Source organism: Trichoderma virens, assembly GCF_000170995.1.
Source record: "Trichoderma virens Gv29-8 chromosome Unknown TRIVIscaffold_73, whole genome shotgun sequence".
Taxonomy (NCBI): domain Eukaryota; kingdom Fungi; phylum Ascomycota; class Sordariomycetes; order Hypocreales; family Hypocreaceae; genus Trichoderma; species Trichoderma virens.
The window spans coordinates 218604-245039 of record NW_014013676.1 but is presented as its reverse complement, the minus strand read 5'-3'; the positions used below and the strand labels follow the sequence as shown (position 1 = coordinate 245039).

The 26436-nt window shown below is 43.2% G+C and overlaps 8 protein-coding genes across 8 annotated transcripts; 4 read left to right on the top strand and 4 right to left on the bottom strand.

Moving 5' to 3' along the window:
• Positions 1-4264: 4264 nt before the first annotated feature.
• TRIVIDRAFT_59655 (uncharacterized protein) lies at positions 4265-6173 on the bottom strand (the record flags this gene model as incomplete). Its single annotated transcript, XM_014100015.1, has 3 exons — positions 4265-5340; positions 5399-6055; positions 6089-6173. The coding sequence occupies 3 exons, from the start codon at positions 6171-6173 to the stop codon at positions 4265-4267; spliced, it is 1818 nt and encodes a 605-aa protein (XP_013955490.1).
• Positions 6174-7545: 1372 nt separating this feature from the next.
• Positions 7546-9037, bottom strand: TRIVIDRAFT_59656 (uncharacterized protein; the record flags this gene model as incomplete). Its single annotated transcript, XM_014100014.1, has 2 exons — positions 7546-8882; positions 8953-9037. 2 exons carry the CDS (start codon positions 9035-9037, stop codon positions 7546-7548), a joined length of 1422 nt encoding a protein of 473 aa, XP_013955489.1.
• Positions 9038-9755: 718 nt separating this feature from the next.
• On the top strand, positions 9756-11561 carry TRIVIDRAFT_52077 (uncharacterized protein; the record flags this gene model as incomplete). The annotated part of the gene is made up of 3 exons (XM_014100013.1): positions 9756-9888; positions 9963-10799; positions 10864-11561. 3 exons carry the CDS (start codon positions 9756-9758, stop codon positions 11559-11561), a joined length of 1668 nt encoding a protein of 555 aa, XP_013955488.1.
• An 893-nt stretch (positions 11562-12454) lies between these two features.
• On the bottom strand, positions 12455-14364 carry TRIVIDRAFT_152958 (uncharacterized protein; the record flags this gene model as incomplete). The annotated part of the gene is made up of 5 exons (XM_014100012.1): positions 12455-12888; positions 12989-13110; positions 13172-13266; positions 13316-14058; positions 14115-14364. 5 exons carry the CDS (start codon positions 14362-14364, stop codon positions 12455-12457), a joined length of 1644 nt encoding a protein of 547 aa, XP_013955487.1.
• A 2379-nt stretch (positions 14365-16743) lies between these two features.
• On the top strand, positions 16744-17494 carry TRIVIDRAFT_128228 (uncharacterized protein; the record flags this gene model as incomplete). Its single annotated transcript, XM_014100011.1, has 3 exons — positions 16744-16970; positions 17033-17272; positions 17338-17494. Coding segments are annotated over 3 exons (624 nt in total), but the record flags the coding sequence as incomplete, so codon positions are not given.
• Positions 17495-18139: 645 nt separating this feature from the next.
• TRIVIDRAFT_170886 (uncharacterized protein) lies at positions 18140-20041 on the bottom strand (the record flags this gene model as incomplete). Its single annotated transcript, XM_014100010.1, has 1 exon — positions 18140-20041. A coding segment is annotated over one exon (1761 nt), but the record flags the coding sequence as incomplete, so codon positions are not given.
• A 1383-nt stretch (positions 20042-21424) lies between these two features.
• Positions 21425-22773, top strand: TRIVIDRAFT_213213 (uncharacterized protein; the record flags this gene model as incomplete). The annotated part of the gene is made up of 3 exons (XM_014100009.1): positions 21425-21499; positions 21568-21782; positions 21855-22773. The coding sequence occupies 3 exons, from the start codon at positions 21425-21427 to the stop codon at positions 22381-22383; spliced, it is 819 nt and encodes a 272-aa protein (XP_013955484.1).
• A 1477-nt stretch (positions 22774-24250) lies between these two features.
• TRIVIDRAFT_78453 (uncharacterized protein) lies at positions 24251-26183 on the top strand (the record flags this gene model as incomplete). Its single annotated transcript, XM_014100008.1, has 3 exons — positions 24251-24389; positions 24475-24744; positions 24859-26183. The coding sequence occupies 3 exons, from the start codon at positions 24360-24362 to the stop codon at positions 25804-25806; spliced, it is 1248 nt and encodes a 415-aa protein (XP_013955483.1).
• Positions 26184-26436: the final 253 nt, after the last annotated feature.

Sequence of the window (26436 nt, the reverse complement as noted above, 5' to 3'; positions counted from 1 at the left end):
AAATAAATATAAAATTATTATATATTTAAATTATAAAAATTTTATAAATTTTATAATAAAAAAAATATTTAAGGTTTATAATTAAATATAATTTTAATTAAATATAATTTTAAAATTATATTTTATAAAAAATTAAAAAATCATTATATAAATACTTTTAGTTAATAAAAAAACTATTTTAAATTAATATTAAAATTTATAATATTAATATTTTTAAAAACAATAAAAAGCTACTATAAGTTAATATTAATTAATACTTTTTTTACTATAAAAAAAACTTTATTTTTAATAAAATTAAAAATATAATTAAAAATTAAATATTAAAATAATTCTTTAATAATATAACTTTTATAAAAAAACCATTATATTAAAATTAAAAAATCTAAGTATTAAAAAAATTATAAAAAAAAATAGTTAAATTAGTTTATAAACACTTACTATATAAATATAAAACAATTAAAAATATAATATAATAAATATAAAAATATTATATTTTTAAAAAAAAATAAAAAAAATTATTAAAAAAATTATTAAATATTATATAATAAATATTAAAATAAAAATAAATTAATATTTACTATATAGTAAACTTTAACTATTATTAATATTATTATAATTATAAAATTTAATTTTTTTAATTATATTATTAAATTATTAATATTAAAAAAATTTATAATAAAAGTTAAGTTTAATAATATTTTTATAATAATTAATTAATTAATAAAAATAATATTTTTTATTTTTTATATTAAAAAAAATATTATTAAAAAATTAATATATATATTTTAAAAATATATTATAGTAAACTATAAGTTATTAAAAAAAAATATTTAATAAAAAATTTATATTTATATTTAAATATTAATAAAATTTAATAATAAAAATAAAAATAAATTATAAAACTAATATTATTTATTATTTATAAATAAAAAATAAAAAAAATTAATTAAATTATTAAAGTATATTTATAATATTATATTAACATTAAATAAAATAATTAAATAAAATAATTATTAATAATATAATTTTTCTATAATAATATATTTACAAAATTTATAAAATATTTACTATTTTATATAAATTATAAATTTAAACTTAATGTTTATAAACTATTAAAAAAATATAAAATTAATAATTATTTAAATAAATAATTTAAAAAAACTTTATAATAAATTATAAATTTAACTTAAATTTATTAAAAAAATAAATAATTAAATATATTAATAAATTAAAGTTTAAAAAACTAAACTTTTAAAGAAAAAATATAATTTACTTTTATTAATATACTTATAGTAAAAAAAAGCTAATATTAAAATAAATTAATTAAGTAATAAATTTAATTTTAAACAGCTTAAATTATATAAAATTTTAAAAAAAATTAACATTATTAATTATAAACTTAACCTTTTAATATAAAAAAAAAAGTAAATTAATATATTTAATATTTTATATTTTATTATTAAAAAAAGTATTAATAAATAAAAAAATAAATAAAATTATAAAAGATAAAATTATTATTAAAAATAAAAAATTTAAAAATAATATTAAAAAACTTACTATAATAAAATTTAATAAAAAAAACCTAAAAACTTAAATATTTAATAAAATAAAAAAGCTATAATTAAATAAAAATTTTATAAAAACTTATTAAAAACCTTAAGTATTTAAAAGCTTTAATAAATAAGCTTTATTAAAAACTAAGCCTAATATTAAAAAAAAGTTAAAATTAAAAATACTTTAATTAATAGTAGTAATTATAAAATTTAAAATTATAAAATTAACTAAATTAAATACTAATGTTTTAGTTTAATAAATAACCTTTATTATCTTTTACTTTTTATATTTAATTATATTTAGTTTTTTAAAAATAATAAACAGTAATATACTTTAACTATTTAAAAATAAACTATAAATATTATAATAAAATTTATTTAAATAAATATATTTAATATAATATAATAAATTTAAAAAAAAATAAAAAACACTTTTTATAATTATATAATATATAATAAAAATAATATTTATTTATAGTAAAAGTATTTTTAATTATAAAAGAAAAAAAACTTTTATATTTTTTTATTTTTAAATAAAATGATTTAAAAATATAATCTTATATAGTTAATATAAAGTGTTACAATTTAGTTACCCATACAGTTTATTCCCTTATAAATAGCTGGTTCCATTACAATAGTTACTATAATTGCGATTATTGGCTTAATCTTTTGCTTTGTTGGCGCTATGGTATAATGGATCGTAACATAAAGTTAATAATTAAAATAAATAAAAAATAAAGCTATTAAGTAAAATAATTTATTAAAGGTAAAAATATAATACTTATATTTAAATAAGTAAAGTTTTAAAAATAAAATTAATAAAAAAAGAATATTATATTATAACTTAGCTTTTATAATTATAATAATAAACCTTTTAGGTAAGCAGTATTATATAAATAATAAACTACTTAATTAATTAAAAGTAGATTATTAAATTATTAAAATCTTAAAATAATTTATATAAAATTATTAAATTTTAGTAATAATTTAATTTAGTTAATTAAATATATAAATTTATATTTTTTATATTTATTTAAATAGATAAAATAGTTAATTATAAATATAATATTTAAATTAAATTTACTTAATATTTTTTATTAATTATATAATTATTTATATTATTTAAATATTTAGTTTAGTTTATTTATTAATATAAACTAAAATTTAAATTTATTTTTTAAAAATTTTAACTTATATTAATATTAGGTTTATAGTTTATTATAAAGTTTCCTTAAGGTAATTTAAAAATTATTTCTTTATTTTTTTTTAAGTTAATCTTAGATTTTAATATTATTATTTAAGTAATTACTTTAAACTTTACTTTCTTAGTTTATTTTAATATTTAAAATTTAAAAGTTAACTATTAGTTTTTTTTATTAAAGTATTACTTATAGTCTAAAATAATTATTTAAATAAAAATTATAAATATATAATAAACTATAAACTTATAAATTAATATAGGTTAAGATTTTTAAAAAATAAACTTAAATTTTAATTTATATTAATAAATAAATTAAATTAAATGTTTAAGTAATATAAATAATTATATAATTAATAAAAAGTATTAAATAGATTTAATTTAAATATTATATTTATAATTAATTATCCTAACTATTTTAAATAAATATATTAAATAGTATATATAATATTATTTACTTTAGTTTACTTTATAAAAGTAAATATCTTCTTAATTAGGTAATTGTTTACTAATATTCACTTTTAAAAAGTAAATATATCCCTGATTAACTGTGCGGACCGAGGTTTATTTATGATGCCTACCCTATAGGCCCAGCGTTGCAACCATAAATGTGTTGGGTCGTAACAGAAAGAGAATAAGATAAGGTTCTTTTAGATTTAATAGAGAAGAAATTAACGACGTCTTTATTTAACTAATCTTTAAATATATTTTATTTAAGTTTAACCTGCAGGACTAAGAATAGCCTTAAGGCAGCTTCTTATCCATACTCTCTGCTACTTAGGGTAGTGCCAAAGACTGGAACTGTCAGGAGCTGTGGAATCAGTGCCTAAAGCTAATAGATCCTAGATTCCATGACTAATATTAAGAGCCATATGGATGAACCACTGTTTGCAGCTTCTTGGCCAGACAGGTGGTAGCATTATGGGTCGCTGAAAACGTCTTGCAAGGTTGAAGCTACCTGTGGCCAGATAATAGGTATGACGGACTGAGACAAAGACTTCCAAGCCTCTTACCTGGGCGAATAAATGACCAAATCACGTGTGTGGTACTGACTGACTGAGATAGCAGGTTGTATTCTAGATGCAGGGGAAATATATGAATAAGGAAATTGCATGATTCCAATTTTCAGGTCAAGTGATAAAAGCAGGACATTATCATAGATCAAGATAAGGAGGATAGATACCATATATAAATAGGTAGGAACGGAAATAAGCGAATGTCAAGCAACAAGATCAAGATCCCTCATCTACAAGACGAACCTTCATAATGGCACTATTCAACACCTGAGTTCCTCATTCGAGGCGCTAATCTCCGACCTATTCGATGAGACCATTAAATACGAAGTTGAAACGCATACTAGGGCTAGTTTTCCGTTAACGTCTGATAATGTAGTCTAGTCCAAAGCAGCTGTACTGACGCGGGAGAGGAAAATAGGACAATAAAATTGCTAGGATAGACAACAAACTAACAACTTATGATAGCTATGGAGGCGAGCAGGACTGAACTCTCTAATCTATAGTACCGCAATTCCCGTAAAAGCCCGACAATCATCTGAAAATATCTTCTCCTTGCGTCTGCCGTCTAGGTCACAGCGATAGATATTACCACCAAGATCTGTCAAATAGATATGACCCCGCTCGGTGTCTAATTTTAATCCAATCGCCTCCTTGAGATGACGAGTAAGAATTTCAGGCTTTGCGGAGGCAGAACCCGTCAATGGTCGACCATATTCGTCTAGTTGAATCCTGTTTAAAGAATTGCCGAAGGGAATCTCACCGCGATCAGTCCAGTATAATAACTTAGACACCTCGTCTACCTCAAGATCAATCGGTTCAGGAAGACCGCCCAGAATACACTGAACGTCGGTCCTTGATGCCGCATCTTGACCCAATGGAGTCTTAATATTGGCACAGAAAATGCGGCCTTTGCCCCCCTTGGAAGGTCCCTTCTGTGTCCAGTAGAATTTTCCTAGGTTACGGGCCACAGCGATACCGACACACCAATCCTCAGCACCTTCATTAGCTTTGCAATTTGAAATAAGGGTCTCGAGGTTAGAGCCGTCAAAACCACAGCGGTAAACACGACAACCTTCGCGGTCACAAAAGTAGACCTTCTTCGCCACTAGATCCAAGGTCAACTGTTTTGGTGTATTAATACGACCCGGAGCAATGACGGTATAAATATCGGTGCCGTCTAGATTGGCGGAGTAAACAGCGCCGTCGTTCTTGCCTGGTATACCCATGTTGGTCCAAAACATGCGTTTACTGGCAGGGTCGACAGCCAAACCATCGGGCATTGCCTGACTTTGAAATAGTACTCGTTCAAATTTCCCATCTGCTGTATATTCGAGAATTTCACCCGAGTTCATGGATGGCGGTGCGGTCGACAGTCCAATATCCAGGACTAGAACTCTCGGTCCATTCGAGTGTTCTTGTACGGGAGGGTAAAGGCCACCATCTGAGCTTTTAAGGCCCAGCTTGCCATGATCAAGGTAGTTCTTCTGCAAAAAGTCTACAGTTTTTGCTGAGGAAAGACCGCGTTCCTTAATATAATGAGACTCGATGAAGGCGACCGTATCCAGACCGACACCTACAGATACCTCTGTTAGTTAAGTCTAACGATAGCACAAGGGACCGAATTTTCTCACCATCCATCATTTTACAAGGGGTTGCGCGCCCTTTAATGAACATTTCCGCCCACATGGAGTCGATTTCTTCAGGAACCGACACTTCTTCCGCTAGAATAGTCAGAGCCTCGCGTTTAACAGCCGCCCAAAGGCGATTAAATATAAATCCGGTAGACTCTTTTCTCGCAATGTATGGTAATGTTGCCGCCTCTTTTGACCTCTCGGCTAGAAAAGGAAAAATCCCCTCTGTAGTAAAACCATCTGTCATAAGCTCCACAATCATACACTGTGGAGGCATATAGTAATGCATATTTAAGATTCGGGGTTTTGTTATAGCAGGGACTTTTTCAAGCATCTCAGAGGTTTTATACGAGGACGAGTTTGAAGCTAAGATGCAATCATCCGGTGCGACGACGGCCAGTTCTGCAAAAGTATCGATTTTAAGCGTAATTTTCTCTGGGACAGCCTCGATTACGAGCCAAGCGTCTGCCACAGCGTCTGCCACATTCTCGAATGCCGCTGCGGTGCCAGGGGCTTGACCAGTGTTCTGCGCATACGACTTTACATTTTCGTTGATATAGGCGATTCCGTCCAAGCGTTGTTGAGCACTGGGATCCCGGATGGTAACGTTATATCCGGCTGATGCCCAAATACATCCTGTGAAGCAATTATCAGTGGCTTGACCGTGGTAGGCCACTTGGGATCACCTACCTATGCGACGCCCGAGCACGCCGGCGCCGAGTACAGCGACGGGTCGGTTCCGATAATTCTTCGGTGGTTGCCAAACTGGCGACATTTTTTCAAGGTCGTGTAGGAGAAGTTCTGTGGTTCTGGAGTGATTATCCAGGTTGCCAAAGGCTATAAATAATAATTTATAAGAATTGTTAGGAATCGGTATGAGTAGATAAGAAGAGGTAGAACATGAAAGAGACCTGAATAGGTTTATATATGCTAGAATCAAACTCCATGTTATGAAGAGAACACCCCCAGTTTGGAAACATCTAAAACGCAACACGGAGGTGGATGACACCGCAGTCCGCGAGATCCGCGGATGTGGAATTAAGGAGGTCCTCTATGGAGAAATCATCTCACACTTCACCATCAATAATCATTCTAGACTAATTGAAACCTACAGGTAATAACCGAAAATCTATCCAGTATGTATTGCGGCAGAACATAATCCGAGTGAAATTACAGGGAAAATGTATATGGGTCTAGCCAAACCAGATATTTACACTTGCCCGATCTCCTTTACCGAGCGATTGATTGCAAGGTTACTGAGTAGCTTCCATGGGCTCGGGTGTGTCACAAGTTGACATAACTATAGATGCGCAAATTTACATTCTCACTCAGCCGCGGAATATACATTTTTAGGTGTATTCGTGCTCGGCTAAATTTGAACCTTATTTTAATCGAAACACTTGATTGGATACTTCCGCGGCGTATTTGGCTCTCCCCTGGCATCATTCCGACTGGCTGGAAATGCCGAGGAGAAATACTACTGCCAGTTCAGAGAATGGGAAATCTCGTCTCCTCAAGTTCCGCAGAAGAGGAATAAGATGCATAGTCAGCTACACCGGAAGTGTGATTTCCCAGGAGAAATCCTATAGATCCACATAGGTCACAATACTCGAAGCTCACTAAAGCAAGTAGAACTGTCCAATGAGCTACCCTGAAACAGGTGATTGCTACAGTCCAAGATGATGCTGAATAGCTAGATGTTGTCACAACTGCTTTACCAAACTATCTCATTAGCCCAGAGAGAAGATATCATTAACCACACTTAAGGTCTAAGCATTTTATAACCCATGTGGAACAGCATCCTGCCGATCAAGGTCAGACATCCTGATAATTTGTTGTTAATTGCGATAGGGATGACGTTGGGCTGACACTTGAGCTCCCTCCAATCCATCGTAAAGACTCTAATGCTACGCCAGTATGACGGGGCCCAAGCGGTCTGCTCAGCTCAATATACAGCGTACAACCAAGCTGATCCGAACGTTATTACATTGTTTTGGAGACACGGGCTATTGGTGGAGAGCGGGCAGGAACATTCTGGGCTCGCAGAAATCGGGTCCGTGGTTTGTCAAGTGCAGGAATTTATTCTATTAACAATTTCAACTTGGAGTCTAAATAAGATGTATAGTTAAAGAATACACGAAACAGGTCTAAAAGCAGAAAATTTGATCCGTCATCTTAGAAACAGCGCCCGGTGCCTCAAATCCCATTGATATCAACGCTTTCTTCGAAGCATTTATCATCCCTGGAGGCCCGCAAAGCATCACCTTCGTATCGGCGGAAGGACCAGGAAGATATTTTTTCATAACGTCTGGAGTAACATAGCCCTTGCCATAGTCCCACTTCTTAGGAGGATTGTCAAGCATATACCAAAGCTTGAAATTTTTTGGACAATTCTGAGCAAATGTCTCTAGTTCCTTCCTCAAAAGGATATCTTCCTCTGTACGATTAGCATAGATTAAACTAACTTCGGTTGTATCAGTATCGTCTTCACAGATTGCTCGAATAAGTTGATACATCGGAGTGATTCCGGTTCCACCAGCAATCATTCCAATCTTCTGGCAAAGGCCCTTATTATATCTCATTGCACCTTTAGGACCGCGGAAGAGAACATTATCGCCGACTTTAAGTTTCTCAAGATATTTACCGGTAAGCATACCGTCAGGGTAACATTTGATAACTAGCTCCAGTCTGCCAAGGTCTAGGTTGTTTGATGTTGGAGTATATGACCTAGAGATTGATTGTCCATCGATAATTCCTTTAATGGCTATATGCTGGCCAATAGGAAGACCAATAACATCTTGTTGGCCGGGAAGACGAAAAATAAATCGATATACGTTTGGAGACAGTTGGTCTTTCGCAATTAACGGGAGCTTCTTATATTCCTTTGGCTCGAGAAATCCTTTAGTCTGATGCGGGTTCGGCTTGGCCACTTTGTGACCAGTGAGGTGTGGAGGGTACTGTGAAAATCCTGATTTAATCTGCGTGATTTCGGAGAGCTTGATGCCTATAACGCCACCAATAGCTGCGCAAATAAGGCTGGCAGTGATAAATCCATTCGAAAATCCTCCACCCTGGAAGCTCTGATGCGGCGCACGGACCGCAGACAACCAGCGTGGCGAGAGTTGGAGAGCCTTCACAAGTGCCTCTTTAACGCTTATGTTTAAGCCGTTGTTGGAGCCGAGATATAACCAGAGTGCGGCACTTCCACATGAGCCCGTAGCAATGGCAACAGTGCCAACTGAAGGTTTCGATGGCTTCTCGACCGTGGTTTGTTGTGGAGTTGACTGAATGACACGAACCGCTTTGGAACGCGTTACCTCGGTAGCATCTTTGAGTGTGCCAATGAGATGTGTCTGTAGGATCTCATCTGCATCCTCAGAATGTCCAACATCCTCGTATGCCTCCGTGGCATCTCTTCCGGCCACATCAATCAAAAGATCTGCTCCACCAGGGTGGTCGCGTACGTATTCCGTAATGTTGTAGACTGAATTTAACTTGTTAGAAACGAGGCAGAGAAAGTCTTTCGGGGGGCAGCGTATGTTATAAGATCTTACCTTTTCCGTGGATGCTGATCCACAAGTCATCCCTGGCCTTGTGGGCTGCAACATCATCCGTTGTATACTGCGGCACATTTGCCATTATTGTAAGGTCTTAGTGCTAGAGGGATTGAGAAAAAAAAATTGTAGAGTATAAAATATATCCTGGACACTCAATAGGGAATTTGGTCAAGGCTGGTGGTGAGATAGGGCGACAAATCAGCGGAAGGTGGTTTTTAATTAAAGAGGATCAACCAGGCCGCTTGTTAATATTTTTGGGGTGTTCAGGGATTTCCAACGGCATATCCTCCCCCTCATATAGCTGTAGGACATTAAAGAAGAGCGAATTTGGATATAGGGCCTTGTCTAAGAAGAAGCACCTTCGGCAAATGGCTGGGAAGCTTCACGACTCTCTCCTAATACCGCGGAAAGCCACGAAGGTACCACTGGCGTCCTTATGGGTGGCGCCGTTTGTATTTTCACCATCATACTCCTCTTTTGGGAGCTATTACTGATGTAGTTTAGAATCGGTTCCGAGGTCAAGAGGCCAATCCCAACCAACCAAGGAGACAACCTCGGGTAGATAACCAATCGGAAATTGTTGCTGGATCGACCCATTTCCGACGGCATCCTCCGAACCGTGGTACTCTCTTTCCTTTGGTTGGTCATCGATCTGGATGCCAGTCTGTCTATAGTTGCATCATCATGGACGAGAATTTTGTAAGATTTGCTTTGTATAGTTACCAATATGTATATATTTAATCCAGAGACCACACCCGAAAGGTAATCCATACGAGGCTTACATCAATCGCACTATCACTATGCCTGAACAACAATTTTATTTCCTTGGGGAGCCAATCTCCTCCGCGAAGCACATTGATGTGGACACAACATTAGACCTTGATGGGCTCAAGCATCTTGTTGCCGCTCATTTTGCTATTGTCGAGCCAAATGGTACGAAAGTCCATTTTGCCCCTTTCTCGGCGTCTTATCTTTCTTGAGACCAACATATCCTAACTGGTGGACAGGTATTGGATTCCAAGCTCAAGACAAGTTCCTATCAGAGCTATCTGAGGTCGTCTCTTCCAGCAGTCCCGTGGCCATTACAATAGATGGACACGAAGTGCGCGATATACCAGGACCTCAAGGTTTACCCTATGTTGGGAACTACTTGGAGGTCTACCCAGACCATCTTGGGAATCATCAGCGTCTCTTCGACCAATATGGGCCCATTTTCAAAACAACTAATATGGGGCGCACAGTCTATCAGACTAATGACCCAGTTATTTCAGCAATTGCCTTTGCTGAGTCTGATTTTTTCTCAAAAAAGATCAACGAGTCCCATCCTCTCGCTGGCCTTAAAACCCCAGCGGCTGGCATCTTCCTAGGTGATACAGACACTCCCGAGTGGAGGGTGGCACATAAGTTTCTGCCTCCCGCCCTTGGCCCTAAAGCAGTCCGCCATTACGCACCTACGATGCAGAAGACAGTGGAGGAAGCCTATGAAGTCTTTGATGAGCTCGATCGTAATAACAAAGCATGGAATGTGTATCAATATATGCTAAAGCTTGGTTCGCAAGCAGTTGGCAAGCTTACACTTGGCTTAGACTTCCAGCACTTTACTTCCCAGGATGCACCCCTCCATGAGATGGTGCATCTAATCGCGGATCTCCTTTCTCTTAACAAAAAGGTTACATCAAAAGGGACCTGGTACAGCAAATTACCTTTTGGGGACCCCCAAAAGTTAAAGGTAGTAAAGGCTCGTGTGGAAGAGTTAGTGGATCAGTCTATTCAGACGGCCGCAAGAGGGGGGGTTACTGATCTGCCACTTCAAGATGCTGCGTTGCAAGCGTCGAACATGGTTGGTAAGTAATATTTTTTCTCTACCATCCAATCCATAATCCATAATAGGCGGTTAACCTCTGTTAGATTATGCCATGCGTGCCACTGATAATAAAGGCGAAAAACTGCCTAAGTCTAGTTTAGTCTGGGCTCTAGTGGTTGCGACTGCTGCTGGATTCACAACAACTAGTTCCCTACTGTCCTGGCTTATATATGGTCTTGTTACATACCCAGGTATGCAGGAGAGGCTCCTTCAAGAACTGATCGATCACGGTATCGATGAAAACACCCAAATTACAGCAGACATTACGGACCGTCTAGACTTTCTTGACAAGTATATTAAAGAGACCCAGCGTCGACATAACCCTTCTTTCCAGCCCGGTCGCACGGCAAAGGTTGATCTTATCTTACCGGGGGGCTACAGGCTACCCAAGGATGCAGTTTTAATACCTGCCCTACATCATATCCATAACAACCCCAGCCTATGGGACAATCCGGCCCACTTCAACCCGGATAGGTGGGATACAGAACAGGTGAAAAATAGGCACAAGGCATCGTACGTGCCGTTTGGTACAGGGCCACGGATGTGCATCGGATTCAACTTCGCACTTCAAGAGATCAAAGTTTTCCTGCCAAAACTGATATATCGGTACAAGTTCATTCGGGATGGGGATGGAGTCATTGAATATGACCCGATGTTCCAATTGATTAGGCCGAATAATCTGTATGTGCGGGCAGAGAGGAGAGTCAAATGGCCCGCGCGAACGCCGCAGAACAGTTCCTAGCCAAAAAGACAGCTGTGTAACTCCTCTGCCTATTTCAGGTGCTAGACACTATTAAGGATGATAGAAGGATAGAAGGCATTACTGATAGATGTAGATATGGTACTATGGTACTATATTTTTTTTTTTATCTTGCGTTATTTTGGTCCACATACTCTATTGCCAACGTCATCAATGTGACAGGTTAAAGTTGCGTACAGAAGTTGTCGATGGATACAACATCAGTATAATTGCCTACACTGAGGACCACGCATCACAATAACTTATAATTCTACTTCAACGACCGCTAAAGCCGCAGACCATACAACGTAGATAATAGAGAATTCGGGATCCCGTCTGCTCCCCCATAGACAAGCCTCTAACCGGCAGATTAGTAGTTGAGTGGGTGACCATCAGCGAACACCGGCTGTTGTATGTTTTTTTCTTTTTTCTTGCTTTTTTTGTTCATTGTGAGCATTAATTTTGTATGTTTTCATCTGGCCGGACACGCAGGCGTGTTGATATGCGTGGTTTGCTGAGTGGTGGTGCAATCCATCTTCAAAGAGAGCCAGTAGCTCACGAAGCAACACAACTACTGGCTAAGCCATTGAATAGTTGTTCCTCGGACCGATAACATAGCTTTGGCCTTGCAGTATTGATTGCTCATCGGGAACCTCATTGCCTATTATTAGAGCATTTGAACAATTGTCTCTCTTTACCAAATTTGCTGTTAGCACAGCTCGTATTTCTACGGTTGGGTTACCCAAAATGCGATTCTAGCCACATGTATTTGGCTCAGAGCCTTGGTATAGCCTTTTACTGACTTGAACCAGCTCTGAACATGAGCCATAATACTAGAAAATCTACAAAATAATGAGGTTCAATTCCAAGGCTACATCCTCCGCATTGGAAAACATCTACAGACCTCCCCAGTCAAACAGTCGTGACGAAGTTGCCAAATCCAGCTTGTTTCCCCAATATTCCACGCCTTCATGCTCATACTGATCCGGTAGATGGCCAACTATGTTAAAGTACTTTTGTAGAGCTTCCCTTTTCTGCGCCTTTCCAGAAGCCGTATGTGGCACTTGCTCCCCATCTTGGATGAAACGAACAAGTGTCGGTAGCTTATACGAAACTAATCCGGCGCCGGCGAGATCCTCCCGAATAGTCTGAAGGGTGATGTTGCGTGCTTGATCGGCATTCTGCTTGCGAAGACGAACCAGCGCAGCCGCTAATCCTCCAGCATGGTGATCTCGTACCGGGAGAATGTGAGCTTCACATATATATGGAAGGTCCATCAAGCGCTGCTCAAGCTCCAGGACAGATATCGTGTACTCGTGAAACCGGAGCCCTAGACATTCATCATCAGTTAAATAGATCTGGCGAACGCTTTGAGGTGCAAAAAACGAGAGAGAGAGATGGAGATGGATAGAAGGAAAAGAATGACTTACAATCGCAAGACATCCTGCCGTCAAAGTAATAGTCCTCGCCGATGCGGTGAGCGCGATCCCCTGTTTTGTAGAATCCTTCGTCGTCGAAGCAAGCAGCGGTGGCCTTTTCATCGTCAAAGTAACTGCAAACAAGGTAAGAAGAGTCTGCTCGAAGTAATTCGGAACGTGCTGAAATAGACTAACCCGATAAACATGGTAGGACTTTTGACCAAAATCTCTCCATGATCTCCATCAGAGAGTTTCACTGTGACGCCCGGAAAAGGCTTTCCAATGTAGCCCTGTACAATAATGAGTACATGCTGCAGGTATTCGAATCAGAGTACGCACCTCGGAAATAGCTGAGCCTTCTGGAGTCGCCATGACTCCTCCGCCCATCTCCGTTATCCCGTATCCATTCCGAAGAGCCGTGCCAGTCAAATCCGCAAACAGTTTTGCAGTAGAAGGATTGAGCATAGAGCCGCTTGTAAACACAGACCGTAGGTTTCGAGCTCCGTTAGCATAAGCCTCGCGTTCTTCGGAAGGAAGTTGACCGATATTATCGTTGTAGTACTCCATCAGTCTTCTCAGCAGCGTCGGCGACACGCTCATGTCTGTGATTCTACCGCTCCGCAAGATATCCCAAAACTCCCCAGGTTCAGATCCATTGCGCATCATATGTAAGTTTTCGCCGTTGAGCACGCTGTCGACGAGGCCTGTGCCTCCCACCCAGTGGACGGGACAAGATGCCAGATAAACAACTTCATGAGATGGAGGGGCTTCTGTGAAGTGGAACATTTGACGGGGGAGAAGAACGCCTTTCGGCAACCCAGTAGTCCCAGAGGTGAAGAGAACAATGCATCCACTGGTTGGTGAAAATGTCAAGGCTTGATCAATCTCCCAGCTGATTGGACTCTTTTCCACTTCAGACGGTGCCCTTGACAAGTGTATCAAGCTCAACATTTGGCCAGACTGGACTTGCGCATGATCTCTGAAGGTTGTGGCCATGTCAAAGGTTCTTGCTTCCGCGATTATACATGTTGCCTTCGTTTTCTTTAGAAAGAAACTTGCTTCTTCAGCGCTGAGCTCGGTAGCTATGATCCATACGTTTAGTATTCTCTTCTGTCTTTTCACGGGCCCTTTTACTTACATAGAGGTACGCATATGCCACCTAAAGCCGCAATAGCCAAAAAGCTCACAATGAAGTTGTATCCGCTAAAGGCAAGAAATGCGATTGACGACGCATCTTTCCGAAGTGAACCATTTGCGTCGAATGAAGAGGTCGGGAGCTGCTTCTGGAGTAATCGACGCACGTGGATGACATCGCGGATCAAGTCATCGTAATTAGCATCAATGCCGTAGTCGTCATGAAATAGCAAACCAGGCCTCTCTATAGACATTTGGAGGAGCCTGGTGAATATGGCATCATTTGGGAACTTTTCTTTGGCACCGCCGACGTCGTTCTTGAAAGTCGGTTCTGTGGGCACACTGCCTATGAGTACTGCATAGAGTTTCGACACAATGGCAGACGTGATTGTGCCCAGTGAATGAGCGAGAGGAAGCATTTTTTTCGTTGAATATAGCAGCCGGATATGATGTGGTTTGGAAACCATGCGAACAAACTTGTGCCAGCTGGAGTACCCTGCGACTTAAATAACAAAAAGACCGGTGGAGATAGCAGAAAATAGAGCTGGTCAATAGTAATCAAGGGATGCATTACTAGGCTACATAATAATATGAAATTAGGCAAACAGGAAAAACAACATTGATGGCCCAAGAAGATCCATAACAAGATTCTGGGTGTCGTACAGTAGGGCTGTGTTAGTCCACGACTTTTGTGTCACAACAGCCTAGAGGCTATGACGTGGTGCTACTATCCCGTACCGAGATTGAACATTTTAGCGACCTGTATGTCTCAGGACGTGCCTTGAAAACCAGATAGATCATCGCAATCCGTGTGGCTGGCAAGCTGGCTTGGACCCCCGTCTAAGACAACGGCTGAAGCATCCCTGTTAGCGTTGTCATAGACTAGCATAACTTAGGTGATAACAATACCAATGTCTCACTATTGTAGAACTAGATTACGCACTATTTGTTATTTATGTTGAGCATGTGTTTGGAGTTTCTTTCCTGCTCTATGGGTTGCCCTCCCAGCTGAGGCGAATCACAGACTGGGCCAACACAGCGGGACATGAGCAGTTAGGACGATGACGGCGGATAAATCTCAGCCAATACTCAGTATACGACATTATACGTTAGTTTAGCGGTATTTTAAGCGCCCAGTAGTAAACAGTTGCCATTCAGGAGTACTTCTAGACAGTTGTATATATTATGTACCTATCTACTGAGGAACCTGCAGGCAAGTTTGCCAGTTCAGGCTCACTTACAAAGCATAAACGCAGCATAGACCATTCGTTCATATTGTGAAGGAGATTAGGCAGCTGTAGTATGCAATAAAAGAAAAGGGCTGAAATTACGGCAGATGTTGCTTTGAAATGCGTCGACAGAAGATATGGGAGAGCCACGCTTGCTCTGGTCCCGCCACCATTCGACGCAGAACCCACAGACATACGTGAACTCGAGATGCGAATTGGAAGTATGGAGCTTTGATGGCATTATTAATAGGTATTGATAGTTAATATAAAAGGATATGGAGCTTCTAATGAGCGAAAAAAAACTACACAACAACCGTACCTTGCTATAAGCAGTCTGCTTGCCCCAAAAACGGAGTGCATCCAGCATCGAAATCTGCAATTGATGTACGGCATTCACCAATCAACTGAACGTCATTATCTCCATGTGAAATCCTATCTTCTCAAATATAAATCCTTTTTTTTCTTCACCCCGTAAAACCCGTTTGCCGTCTCGGTGCCGTCCAACCACGCCAGCTGGCAAACGGCCACCACGGTTAATCCAGCCGCCATATAAAAGAGCCTCCTCCTCTACTGCTACTGCCAGCTTTTCTTCCCACCTTCATCCTCCTCCAACGACCTCCAAAATGCAGCCCCTTCGGTGAGAAACCCCATGCATTTCCTCTGCCATCGTCCTCTCTCTGCTTCTGGATACTCGTTGCTAACTCGATTTCATTATAGTAGCAATCTCGTGCGTTCGACCATCTCTTCCATCCCCAGCTACCACGCAGCCAATTCACTGACTATTTGGCTTCCAAGTTCTCCGAACCTCAATCTGAGGATACGGTAACTATTCTTCGGACAGATTACGAGAATCTCGTCCGCACTGCTCAGAATCACGGTACGCATCTTGTTGTCCTCCAGAATCCATGTTGGCATATCCTATTGATGCTGACCCATTTCGTAGCCGAACTCTGCCGCTGCCTCATTAATGCCCCCATCGAGAATGTTGAAGTCGTCCAGGTCAGAATTTCCATCCCTATCTTCTTTCACATCTCTTAACTTCCTCTCCAGGCTCTCAACGCATGCCTGAGCTCGCAGCAAGCCCAATACCCAAACACCGTCCCAAATCAGCATGTGTACAACGCAAATGCTCCTAGCTTCGAACCTGCCTCTTATTCCGACGCCTCTCCCGACTTCGACTCGAGTTCGATTGCCACATCTCCCAGCTCCTTCATCAGCCACGGCGCCCGGCTGGGCATCTATCCTTTTCCGCCACCTCGATCCCTCTCGGGCAGTCAAAAGAGAAGCGACGTTGTGAGCAACGCAACGTATGAGTCCTTTGAGACTTCCGGTGTATGTTTGGATGACGAGGACGACGCCACTACCAGTGACATGCTTGATCACTCGCTCAGCAGCTTCAATCTCTTCGAGGAACCATCGTTTCGTTCGGTCCAGCTCCTCAACATCCCTGAGGACGCAACATACGCCGACATCACCGCCGTAGTCCGAGGCGGAATCCTATTTGACATCTCCATCATGCGTCGTTCATCAACTGCAACGGTAACTTTTGCGGAGAGCTCAGCTGCTGAGGCCTACTACGTCCACGTCCGCAACAACTGCCTATACATCAAAAACAAGAAAGCAAGTCAAGCGTCCAAGACTTCCATTCGGAATTATCCCTCTCTAACCTAAATCTCTAGATTGACATCCGCAGATCGGACCGCTTCCAACATCTCCACGAGCACTTCGCCAAGCGCATTGCAAACGGCACAACTCGCAATCTCGTCCTGCGCAACTGCAGTCCCACTCACACAGAGACGTCCATCCGCAAAGATCTCGACCACATTCACGGCCTCGAAATCGTGTCCATTAAATTCCGCAGCGGCATGTGCCACATCAGCACCAATTCCGTGGCGAGCGCCATGTACGCGCGAACCTGCATGATAAGCCGGCTGTAAGCCCCTTTGTCCCCATGTCATGTTGCTCAAAGGACCTGTCTAATCCTTTATTTCTATATAGCAAGTACAAGGGCTCCCGCCTCGAGTGGGACGTTGATGAATGTGCCCAGCCACTAGACCAAGTGCCCGCCAGGCCTCGTCGACGTGCCCCTTTTCCCACTGCCCTTATTCGCCGATCCGTCTATATGAGCAACCGCTTCCAGCTTCTTGAGGCTGAAGAATAGGCAACTACATTTTTACAGTATCTTATCAATACTCATAGTACGACTTAGGTAACTTGGCGTCATGTTGCTTCATACATTTGCGATCTGATTATTGGTAGAGAATTTGAAGGCAGTGGTTTCTTCCCCTTCATCTTGTTCGGTGGGGGCGTCAAGGTTCAAACATTCTGAGAAATAAAAATAGAGTCTAACCTAGATATTCGAGAGTCATTTATTCAACTCCCATGTTTTGCTGAACATATACAAATACCAATATGGAGTAATTATTCCAGTGATACTTTCCAATTCCACCAATACGTAGTTTTGCATATCTATACATAGGTAGGTATGCAAATAACGAAGACGCTAATTCCGTACACAAGCATCTCAAAAATTAAATACGCGAGACGCTCATAGCATCGTTATTGATATCCTCGCTGCTCTGAGTCCCAAGACTACACAGGCATGAGTCGAAACTCTCACAAAATTCCGACAAGCAGACTACCAAAAGAGTATAAGCCGGTTCGCCTTGCTTCGCTGTTATTACCGCGACCCCATCAAAGAATGTACCTACAAACACGTTCCTAGATTCCCATAACCCTTTGCAAACACAATCTGCTCCACCTTTTGCTTCACTTCATCTTTAATTTAACGTGTAGTATTCTTCGTAATAGATTGCAGGTAGTCTAGCAAAAAGCTCTGGTCGGCCTGCGATATCGGCGTCATATTGCTATTGCGAGATGGTGGTGCATTACGGAGACCTCCGGGTCCTTGAGCAGCTCCTGATACCGGCGGCGCAGCACGGGGCATGGATAGCCCGGTCGCAGATGGTCCAGTCTGGACAGCAGGCTCGGGCGGGGCGTTTGTCGCAGCTTTGTTCGGTGTTCCAAAGAGAGAGAGAAGCTGTCTCTTCTGCTCTTGTGACACTTCGGGCCTGTAGTTGTAGTTGTTTGCTGCAGATGACGAACTCAGAGGGATCGGCAGGGTAGAAGGAGATGGTTGAACAATTTGCCCGGGACGGAGCTGTCCTGGTTGGTCGTAGGGTCCAGCGTATGGAGCAAGATTGGCTTTGGGAGGCTCTGGAGGGCTGATTTGCTGAGTCTGTTGGATGGACTGTCCTCTTTGAAGGATTTGAAGCGGCTGCAGTGGGTTGGCCTTGACAGTAGAGCTAGCAGTATAAGTCTGCTGTGTCGTGATGGCATATCCTGGATAGGCAGGGTGGTTAGGTGGTGTACCGCTAACCTGGCCCTCATTCCTGTTCTGCAGAATATTCCATGCGGCAGAGGTTTGGTTAGGAGGTACAGCAAAGTTTGGGAGCTGCTGGTGGAAGGTGGGCATGGCCTGAGGCACAGCTTGAGGCACAGCTTGAGGCCCAGCGTTGATATTGTGTTGCGGGTTCTGAGGCTGTCTTGGTGCAGCCGGCATCAGAGCTGACAGCAAATCAGGCAGCTGGGAGGGTGCTTGAGGCACATGCTGGGGGGGTGCTTGGGGCACGTGCTGGGGTGCAGAACTCGAGGACTGGAGAAGAGAGAGCAAAGCACTGCCTTTGTCCTTTGGAGCGGCTGCAGGGGGGGCTTGCGCAGGCTGGAATGCAGGCTGAACCGCCTCAGCTACTGGAACCGGTGGTTGAACCGATGGCTGCAAATTCAACAGGCGCTGTAATTCTCGAGTGGCTCCATCCAGGGATTCAATGGCCGGCGCTGGGGCGTCCACATTGGGCACCCACGCCTCATCCTCGGTGGGGTCTTCTTCGATGGCCATCCGATGGTGATGATGATGGTGGTGGGCAGGATTGGCCTGGATACCTCCACTGAATGACCTCTTTTCGTCAATCTTTTTCTGGGAAACAATCCACTTCTTCAGGGGGACCAGGAAGGGTGCAACCATGTAGAACTTGTTGGCATTGGTCCCAGGACTGGAGTCATATTGATGGTTGTTGTTTTGGGGACCTTTTTTCCGAAGAGTAGGTAGATCAGACAGCTTATACCATTCAATCTTGCTGATTTCTTTCCTCGTTCGAGGTTGGAAAACCGTGTCCATGGGAACATCTCGGAAGACGTAGAGTCGGAGATGCTGCTCTCTCATGGGGATCTCGATGTATTTTGGCTTCGCCTCGGTTGGCACCAGCCCTGCTTCTCGGAGATCCAGGCCAGTCTCTTCGTAGACCTCCCTCACCGCACAGTCCAGATCGTCTTCGTCCTTGTTGATTTTGCCACGAGGAAAACTCCAGCTAGCCCCCTTCTTCCAGCCCTTGACAAGGACAACCGAGTCCATCTCATGGTTGAGCATAATAGCGCCACGAACGGGCACTCGAGTCTTGTACTGCAGAAACTCTTCAAATGCCTTGATATGGTTCTCGACGGAGAAGGAAGCTAGCAACGGACAGTGTTGGAAGATTCGCAGGCAAAAAGTGCGCAGAGTCATGGACGGGAGGGTCGGATCGAGGGGACGGATGAAATCTTCGTAGAACCATTGTGCCTCTTCAACTTGGAAACATAGTCGAGCAACCGAGGACAGGTCCTCCTGCGGAAGGTTGATGATGAACCGGACGCATAAGTCGTCCAGCCCTAGCAGAGTTAATAGATCAGCACCTTGTCAAGACTGGCACGGCAGGCGGGGTGAAGAGGTCGGGGCATACAGTCTTCCAGCTGCATCTGTTTCTGAGCCATGTTTGTCTCTCTTTTTGTTGAATATGTTCAGCTCAGCCCCATGCCCTGATTAATAATATAACGCTTGATCATACGGTCTTCACGACTTTGCCAGACTGAGTACGCTTCGGACATGTGACGGGATAATGGGCATGGTCGATCGTTCCGAGGTTCTGCAGCTGAGGATTAGATCGCGACGCGCGCTTCAGCCACCGATGAGAGCGAGGTCGCCCGGCGTATCGTTGAGTTGGAGAGCGGAGTTTTGCCGATACAATGGCTGTGCTGGCAGCGATGCGATGGATATGCCGAGATGGAGTTTGCCGACCCAAGAGATGGTGAAGCTATCAGATGCTGCGAGATAGGTGAAGGTTGTTGCCCGCCTGGCCGTTGCAGCCGTACTATGTACAAATCAGGTCAATGTTGGTGGGAGGGACAACAGAGTTCGCACTGTCTCCGTTGGAGGGGTTTCACGGAACTTTGTTCGAGCGCCACACAAGCCACACAGTGCGCCTGCAGAAAGATAGCTTCAGCCACTCAGCCCAACGGCATTGCCACAGCGTGGCTTGCATCGGCGTGGCGGTGCAGCACCAACTCACTGCAACTCACTGCACTTGTATTGGATGTTCCTGTAATGATCTTGGCGCCAGATCTGCCGTGGCAAAACGTCAGAGGCAGCCAGCTATATCGGCCACTAAAAATTCCCCTGTAACAAGACCACGTTTAGCGGGCGCTGGGGCACCTCCGGCAACGTCTCATTGGCTGATGCAGCGCCGATTCAGCACCATTCCAGCGGCCTCAACGCCGCTCCCATGATCCACGTCGCTGCAGCAGCTGGATTACATCATGAAGAAGTGTTGAGAAGCAGCCAAAACAGGTTATCAGGGTCGGGCCATGTGAGCGACGCCATTCACTGCTCCTCTAGTCCTCGTTTCTCGACACGGGATATAAAACGCAGACCGGTCCTTTGTTTTTTTTGTTTCATTCTTTTTTTACTCTCGTCCCTTGCAAGCGCAGCCGCCTGTCCTTTGATTGCCTTGTCTCGCCTTGTCGGCCCTTGTTTGGTTGGCTATCAGAGCCCGAGCTCTAAAAACAGCTGCCGCCCAACAGCGGTTTCTGAAACAAACGACAGCAAGCGCCTCTCCAATCGACCAGGCCGCCAGCATCTGGCCCTTTGACAAGGCTTTGATTGTGTTACTTTGCTTTGACAAAGAAGCATAAATATCCATTTCCTCGACTTTTCCTAGAGCCTGAGAAAACATCGCCTCTTACACATTTCCCGCCGTCTCAAAACACCGCTACCATGACGAGCTTATTAGCAAAGACCATCAGCAAGAAGATTCTGGGAGAGTCGCTCCAGAACAAGTTTGGCAAAGAGGTAAAGCACAACATCATTTTCTAATCTTTATTGGCTTGATCACGAAATACTGACAATCTCTGCGCCAGGATCCCTACTTTGAGCAAGTCCCCGCCACCAGACTCGACGGGAGGCCTACGGGCAAGGTCAAGAAGCGCAAGAAGGCTCTGCCGCCCGGCATCTCAGAACACGATGGCCAAGTCTTGACAAAGGTCAAGAGACGAGCATATCGTCTAGACATGTGCCTGTTCAACTTTCTTGGAATTCGCTTTGGATGGAGCAGCGTCATCGGTTTAATCCCTGCGTAAGTGATGCACCCCACTCCTCACCCTAGACTTGGGAAGATGAATTGGATTTGTTGCTAACTTTTTCGCAGCGCTGGCGATGCACTCGATGCCTTTATGGCCTTTATGGTGTACAGGACGTGTTGCCAAGTGGAGGGTGGCCTCCCAACCGCGGTTCGGGTCAAGATGCTGATCAACATTATTCTCGACTTTGCCGTTGGATTGGTTCCCTTCCTTGGAGATCTGGCCGACGCCGTATTCCGCGCCAACACCCGCAACGCAGCATTGCTGGAGGAGCATCTGCGTCAAAAGGGCAAAAAGGAATTGCGCAAAAGCGGACAGCCCATCCCGGCCATCGATCCTAGCAGTGCCGAGGAGTACGACAGGATTCAGCGAGAAGACCCCCCGGAGTATCAGTCGGACTCTCCGTCTCGCCGACCATCTCCGGCCCGGCCTGAAGTCCAGGAGCCGATCGCCCCACGAGCGCCAGATCGAGTTCACGATGTGCGCGGATATTTTGGCCGCAGCCAGACTCGCCCACACGACATTGAGATGGGCCAGGTACACCGAGACACACATTATAGCTCACGTCAAACCGGCAAGCAAAAGGGTAGACGATAATGGGGCGTCTTAGAGATGTTTGCACGGTTCTTTGTCAGTTTTACGCAGGGGGCGCATATCGCCGGGTCGTTTGTCTGAGCACCCCGCTATGAATCTCCTTTGTTTGTTCACTTTGTTGGTCGTATCTTTTTTGTCTGGGAACGGGACTTTTTCGCATGTCTGGAACGTGTTTCTTTGTATGATTACGAGTATGAAGCTTTGAAGCTCTGGGAGTGGATCTCTCACATTTCGATGGCCCCATTGATGGGAAAGGCCAAAATTGGGTGGTTGAGGAGGGGCATTCATGAATAATGGTAATTGCGCGAAGACTTTACAACGCGTCGTGTCGAGGAAATTTTTTTTTTCCTTTATAAAAAAAAGCTAGAATGAATGGATTGGAGGTATTACTTGATATACCACGGTGTGTTTTATTTCAATGGGCCAGAAGCTCACATTGTTTCGCGTTGCATAGCATTAGGTGCTATGTTAGATACCAAGTCTAGATAGGTAGACAGAAATCAAGATACATAATGCAGCATAAGGTAGATAATGAAACCCAAGTGCATTGACAAAGGATCTCTTTGTTTCAGACAAGAGACGCCAGGACTAGCAGCAGCACCTCAGTAGTCCGGCTTTACCAGGAGCAGCGAGGGTTGATGCGGTGAAGGAAGCGTTCCTATCTATCCGATTCTTTGTATCCGTACAAGTACGTGTATGACTTGTACAGCACTCGTATCTCACGGCTTCATTTCACGTTGATTAACGACGTGCTGCCACGTTGAGTAAGACGGACTAGGGCAAGGATTAGTCTATTCTGTAGCTTGAGATGCATGCAAATCGCCTTGCAGAAACCCTAGCTGCATATACTCGTACGCACTACTGTACTACTGGCCTTGCCGAGTCAGCTTGTCGGCAGAGGAAAACAATGGCTCATACTCCGTACAGTACTCCGTATCTCCGCCGAGCAAGACTCGCTATTTTGCCATTGGGTTTTGTAATTCTCAGTCACGAATTCATAAGACGTCCCCTAGAGTTGATGCTAGTACCGAGTAAGCAAGCTTGAGCGTGAAACCCAAAGTAAGTCTTTGACGCCCGTATGGAGATTTCTCGCGTTCCAGAGCTCAGACCTGTGGCCCCACGCCTCTGGAGCTGCTCGCTCGGAGTTGCTGGAAAAGCGACAGGGCCTGGGTCAAAAAAATCGAAACCAGGAAGCTTGGGCCTTTCACGCTTGTGATTGTGCTTTGCCATACTGCGCCGTGAAGCTGTGAAGCTGTGAAGCTGTGAAGCTGTTCCATCATACGACGATCCAGCAGTAGTAGTACCAGCTCGTTGCACGCATATTATACGCTGCACATTGTACGAGAGAGCTCCGGCAAAAACAAAAAGTCACAGCCTGACGGTGGCCCCACCGACACGAGATCCAAAGGTGTTTGTTTTTGCTGATTCAAGATTGATAAACAGGGAGCTGAGAGGGTCTCTCGCATCATCATTTGCTCAAGCCCTCCAAGCCATTGAAAGCCAGCCAGGATCATGGAGTCATCAAGGTAGCGCAGTACCTTGACGCGACCAAGCTGCTTCACGCGTCTGCCAGCGCCGCCGCACTTTCAGCAGTGGCTGGTGCACCGCAGCTGTGCACCCCACCATGGCGGCGAGCAGCCCTGGCGAGTACCTGCTCGGTACCTGTTGACCAGCTGCCATCCCTGTAGCCCTTGCCCGATTCAGGCCGCCCAGCCTCCCAGGGATGCTTAATAGGCTGCCAGACCCGCTGGACGACCCGCTGGAAACACGTCCTGAACGCGTCGCGCCGCACGTGACAGCGCTGCTCTGCTCGTTTACAAAAACCTCTGGCGCCACCCGCGATGCTGCAAATGTCTTCTCTGTCAAACCACCGCGTCTGCACAGTATCCCAGAGCAATTAATTTCGCTTTTGATTTCTTCTTTCCACTTTACGCGCTCTGCCCTGCTGTCTTGCCTTGCCTCGCCCACCATCATAACCAATGGCCACCGAACTCACCCCCTCCAAGCAGGTGAGTACAGCCGGTTTCACTGAGCCGTGATCTGGAGAATAGTATCAACAGCACTCAGAACGCAAGCTAACAGCTTCTCGAATAGGCTGCCTCTGCCATTGACTCGTTCAAGATCGAGTCCCCCGTCAAGAAGATCAACTTCGACGCTGCCAACAAGGAGAACCAGCCTCTCGACGAGTCCGCTCTCGAGAGCCTTGCCAAGCAGATGGACGACAACCACAAGCCCTCCGAGACCCTCAAGAAGGAGGAGGCCAAGCCCGCCGTGGCTCCCACAATCAAGCCCGATGAGGTTGACGAGCCCATCCTGCAAGAGAACCCTCAGCGCTTCGTCTTGTTCCCCATCAAGTACCATGAGGTATGCGGGCAACCCCCCTCCCCTGTCGCGTCTTGACGCGTAAAGTGGCACCCCCACTATACTGCAGGGAAGCAAAAAAATGGAATCACCAATTGTCTAACAGCGCTCAATTAGATCTGGCAAATGTACAAGAAGGCCGAGGCTTCCTTCTGGACCGCCGAAGAGATTGACCTGTCCAAGGATCTGCACGACTGGAACAACCGCCTGAACGATGACGAGAAGTACTTCATCTCTCACATCCTGGCCTTCTTTGCCGCCTCTGATGGCATTGTCAACGAGAACCTGGTCGAGCGCTTCAGCGGCGAGGTCCAGATCCCCGAGGCTCGATGCTTCTACGGCTTCCAGATCATGATGGAGAACATCCACTCCGAGACCTACTCCCTGCTCATCGACACCTACATCAAGGAGAACAGCCAGCGCAACTACCTCTTCAACGCCATTGAGACTATCCCTTGCATTCGCAAGAAGGCTGACTGGGCCATCAAGTGGATCCAGGACAAGAACTCTTCCTTTGCTCAGCGCCTGGTTGCCTTTGCCGCCGTTGAGGGTATCTTCTTCAGCGGTGCCTTTGCCTCCATCTTCTGGCTCAAGAAGCGAGGTCTCATGCCCGGCCTGACCTTTTCCAACGAGCTCATCTCTCGTGACGAGGGTCTGCACACCGACTTTGCCTGCCTGCTGCACTCCCACCTCAAGAACCGCGCCAGCAAGGAGGTGATCCGTGACATCATCACTGATGCCGTCCGGATTGAGCAGGAGTTCTTGACCGAGGCTCTCCCTTGCGCCCTGCTGGGCATGAACTCCAACTTGATGAAGCAGTACATCGAGTTTGTTGCTGACCGCCTGCTTGTTGCTCTCGGCAACGAGAAGATCTACAAGTCTTCCAACCCCTTTGACTTTATGGAGAACATTTCTCTTGGTGGCAAGACCAACTTCTTTGAGAAGCGTGTTGCCGACTACCAGAAGGCCGGTGTCATGAACAGCACCAAGAAGGTTGTCGAGGAGGCCGGTGCTGAGTCCAAGGACTCAAACGGCGGTGACTTTTCCTTCGACGATGACTTTTAAGTCATGCTCTTCATATCCCAACTCTTCTTTTTTTTTTTCTCGCATTTTTTCTCTCATCTCTTCACTTTTCTTGCTTCACAATCGGAAGCTTGTATATTTGCAATAAGAGCCGTCCGCGGGTTGGATTGGCAAAGACGGCGTTGAAGTATCACAGTGGTTTTGGGAACTCATTCTAGGGTGTCCCATTTTATTGGTTCAGAGGTTCACACAAACACTGCGGGCGTTTAGGTTATGCATTTGGGTTTTTGTTTTGATGAATGCGATGTGCTTCTTCCCTCAGGGGATGATAATTGCGGAACGTGTTGGATCATGATACACTGTATGGAGTACGTAGCTATGGAATAAATGGCCCAGAGAATAGATCTGGCTAAATGATGACTTGGAGTCTGCTCATGCCTGGTGATAAGCATATTGTGTGGAATATATAGTGGAGGAGTATATACAGGAGAGAGGAAGTCTAGCAAATAGACCTGTAGGAATGATGACTTGGAGTTTGCCCATGCCTTGTGATGTGCTTGTACATTTCCATTTCTAGATTCTTGTTTTGCTCCTTGGATATCCTCAGGCCGGTTTTCAAAGTTTTTTTGAGCGAGTCCGCATTCATGTCCACTCCACATCCGCATTCATATC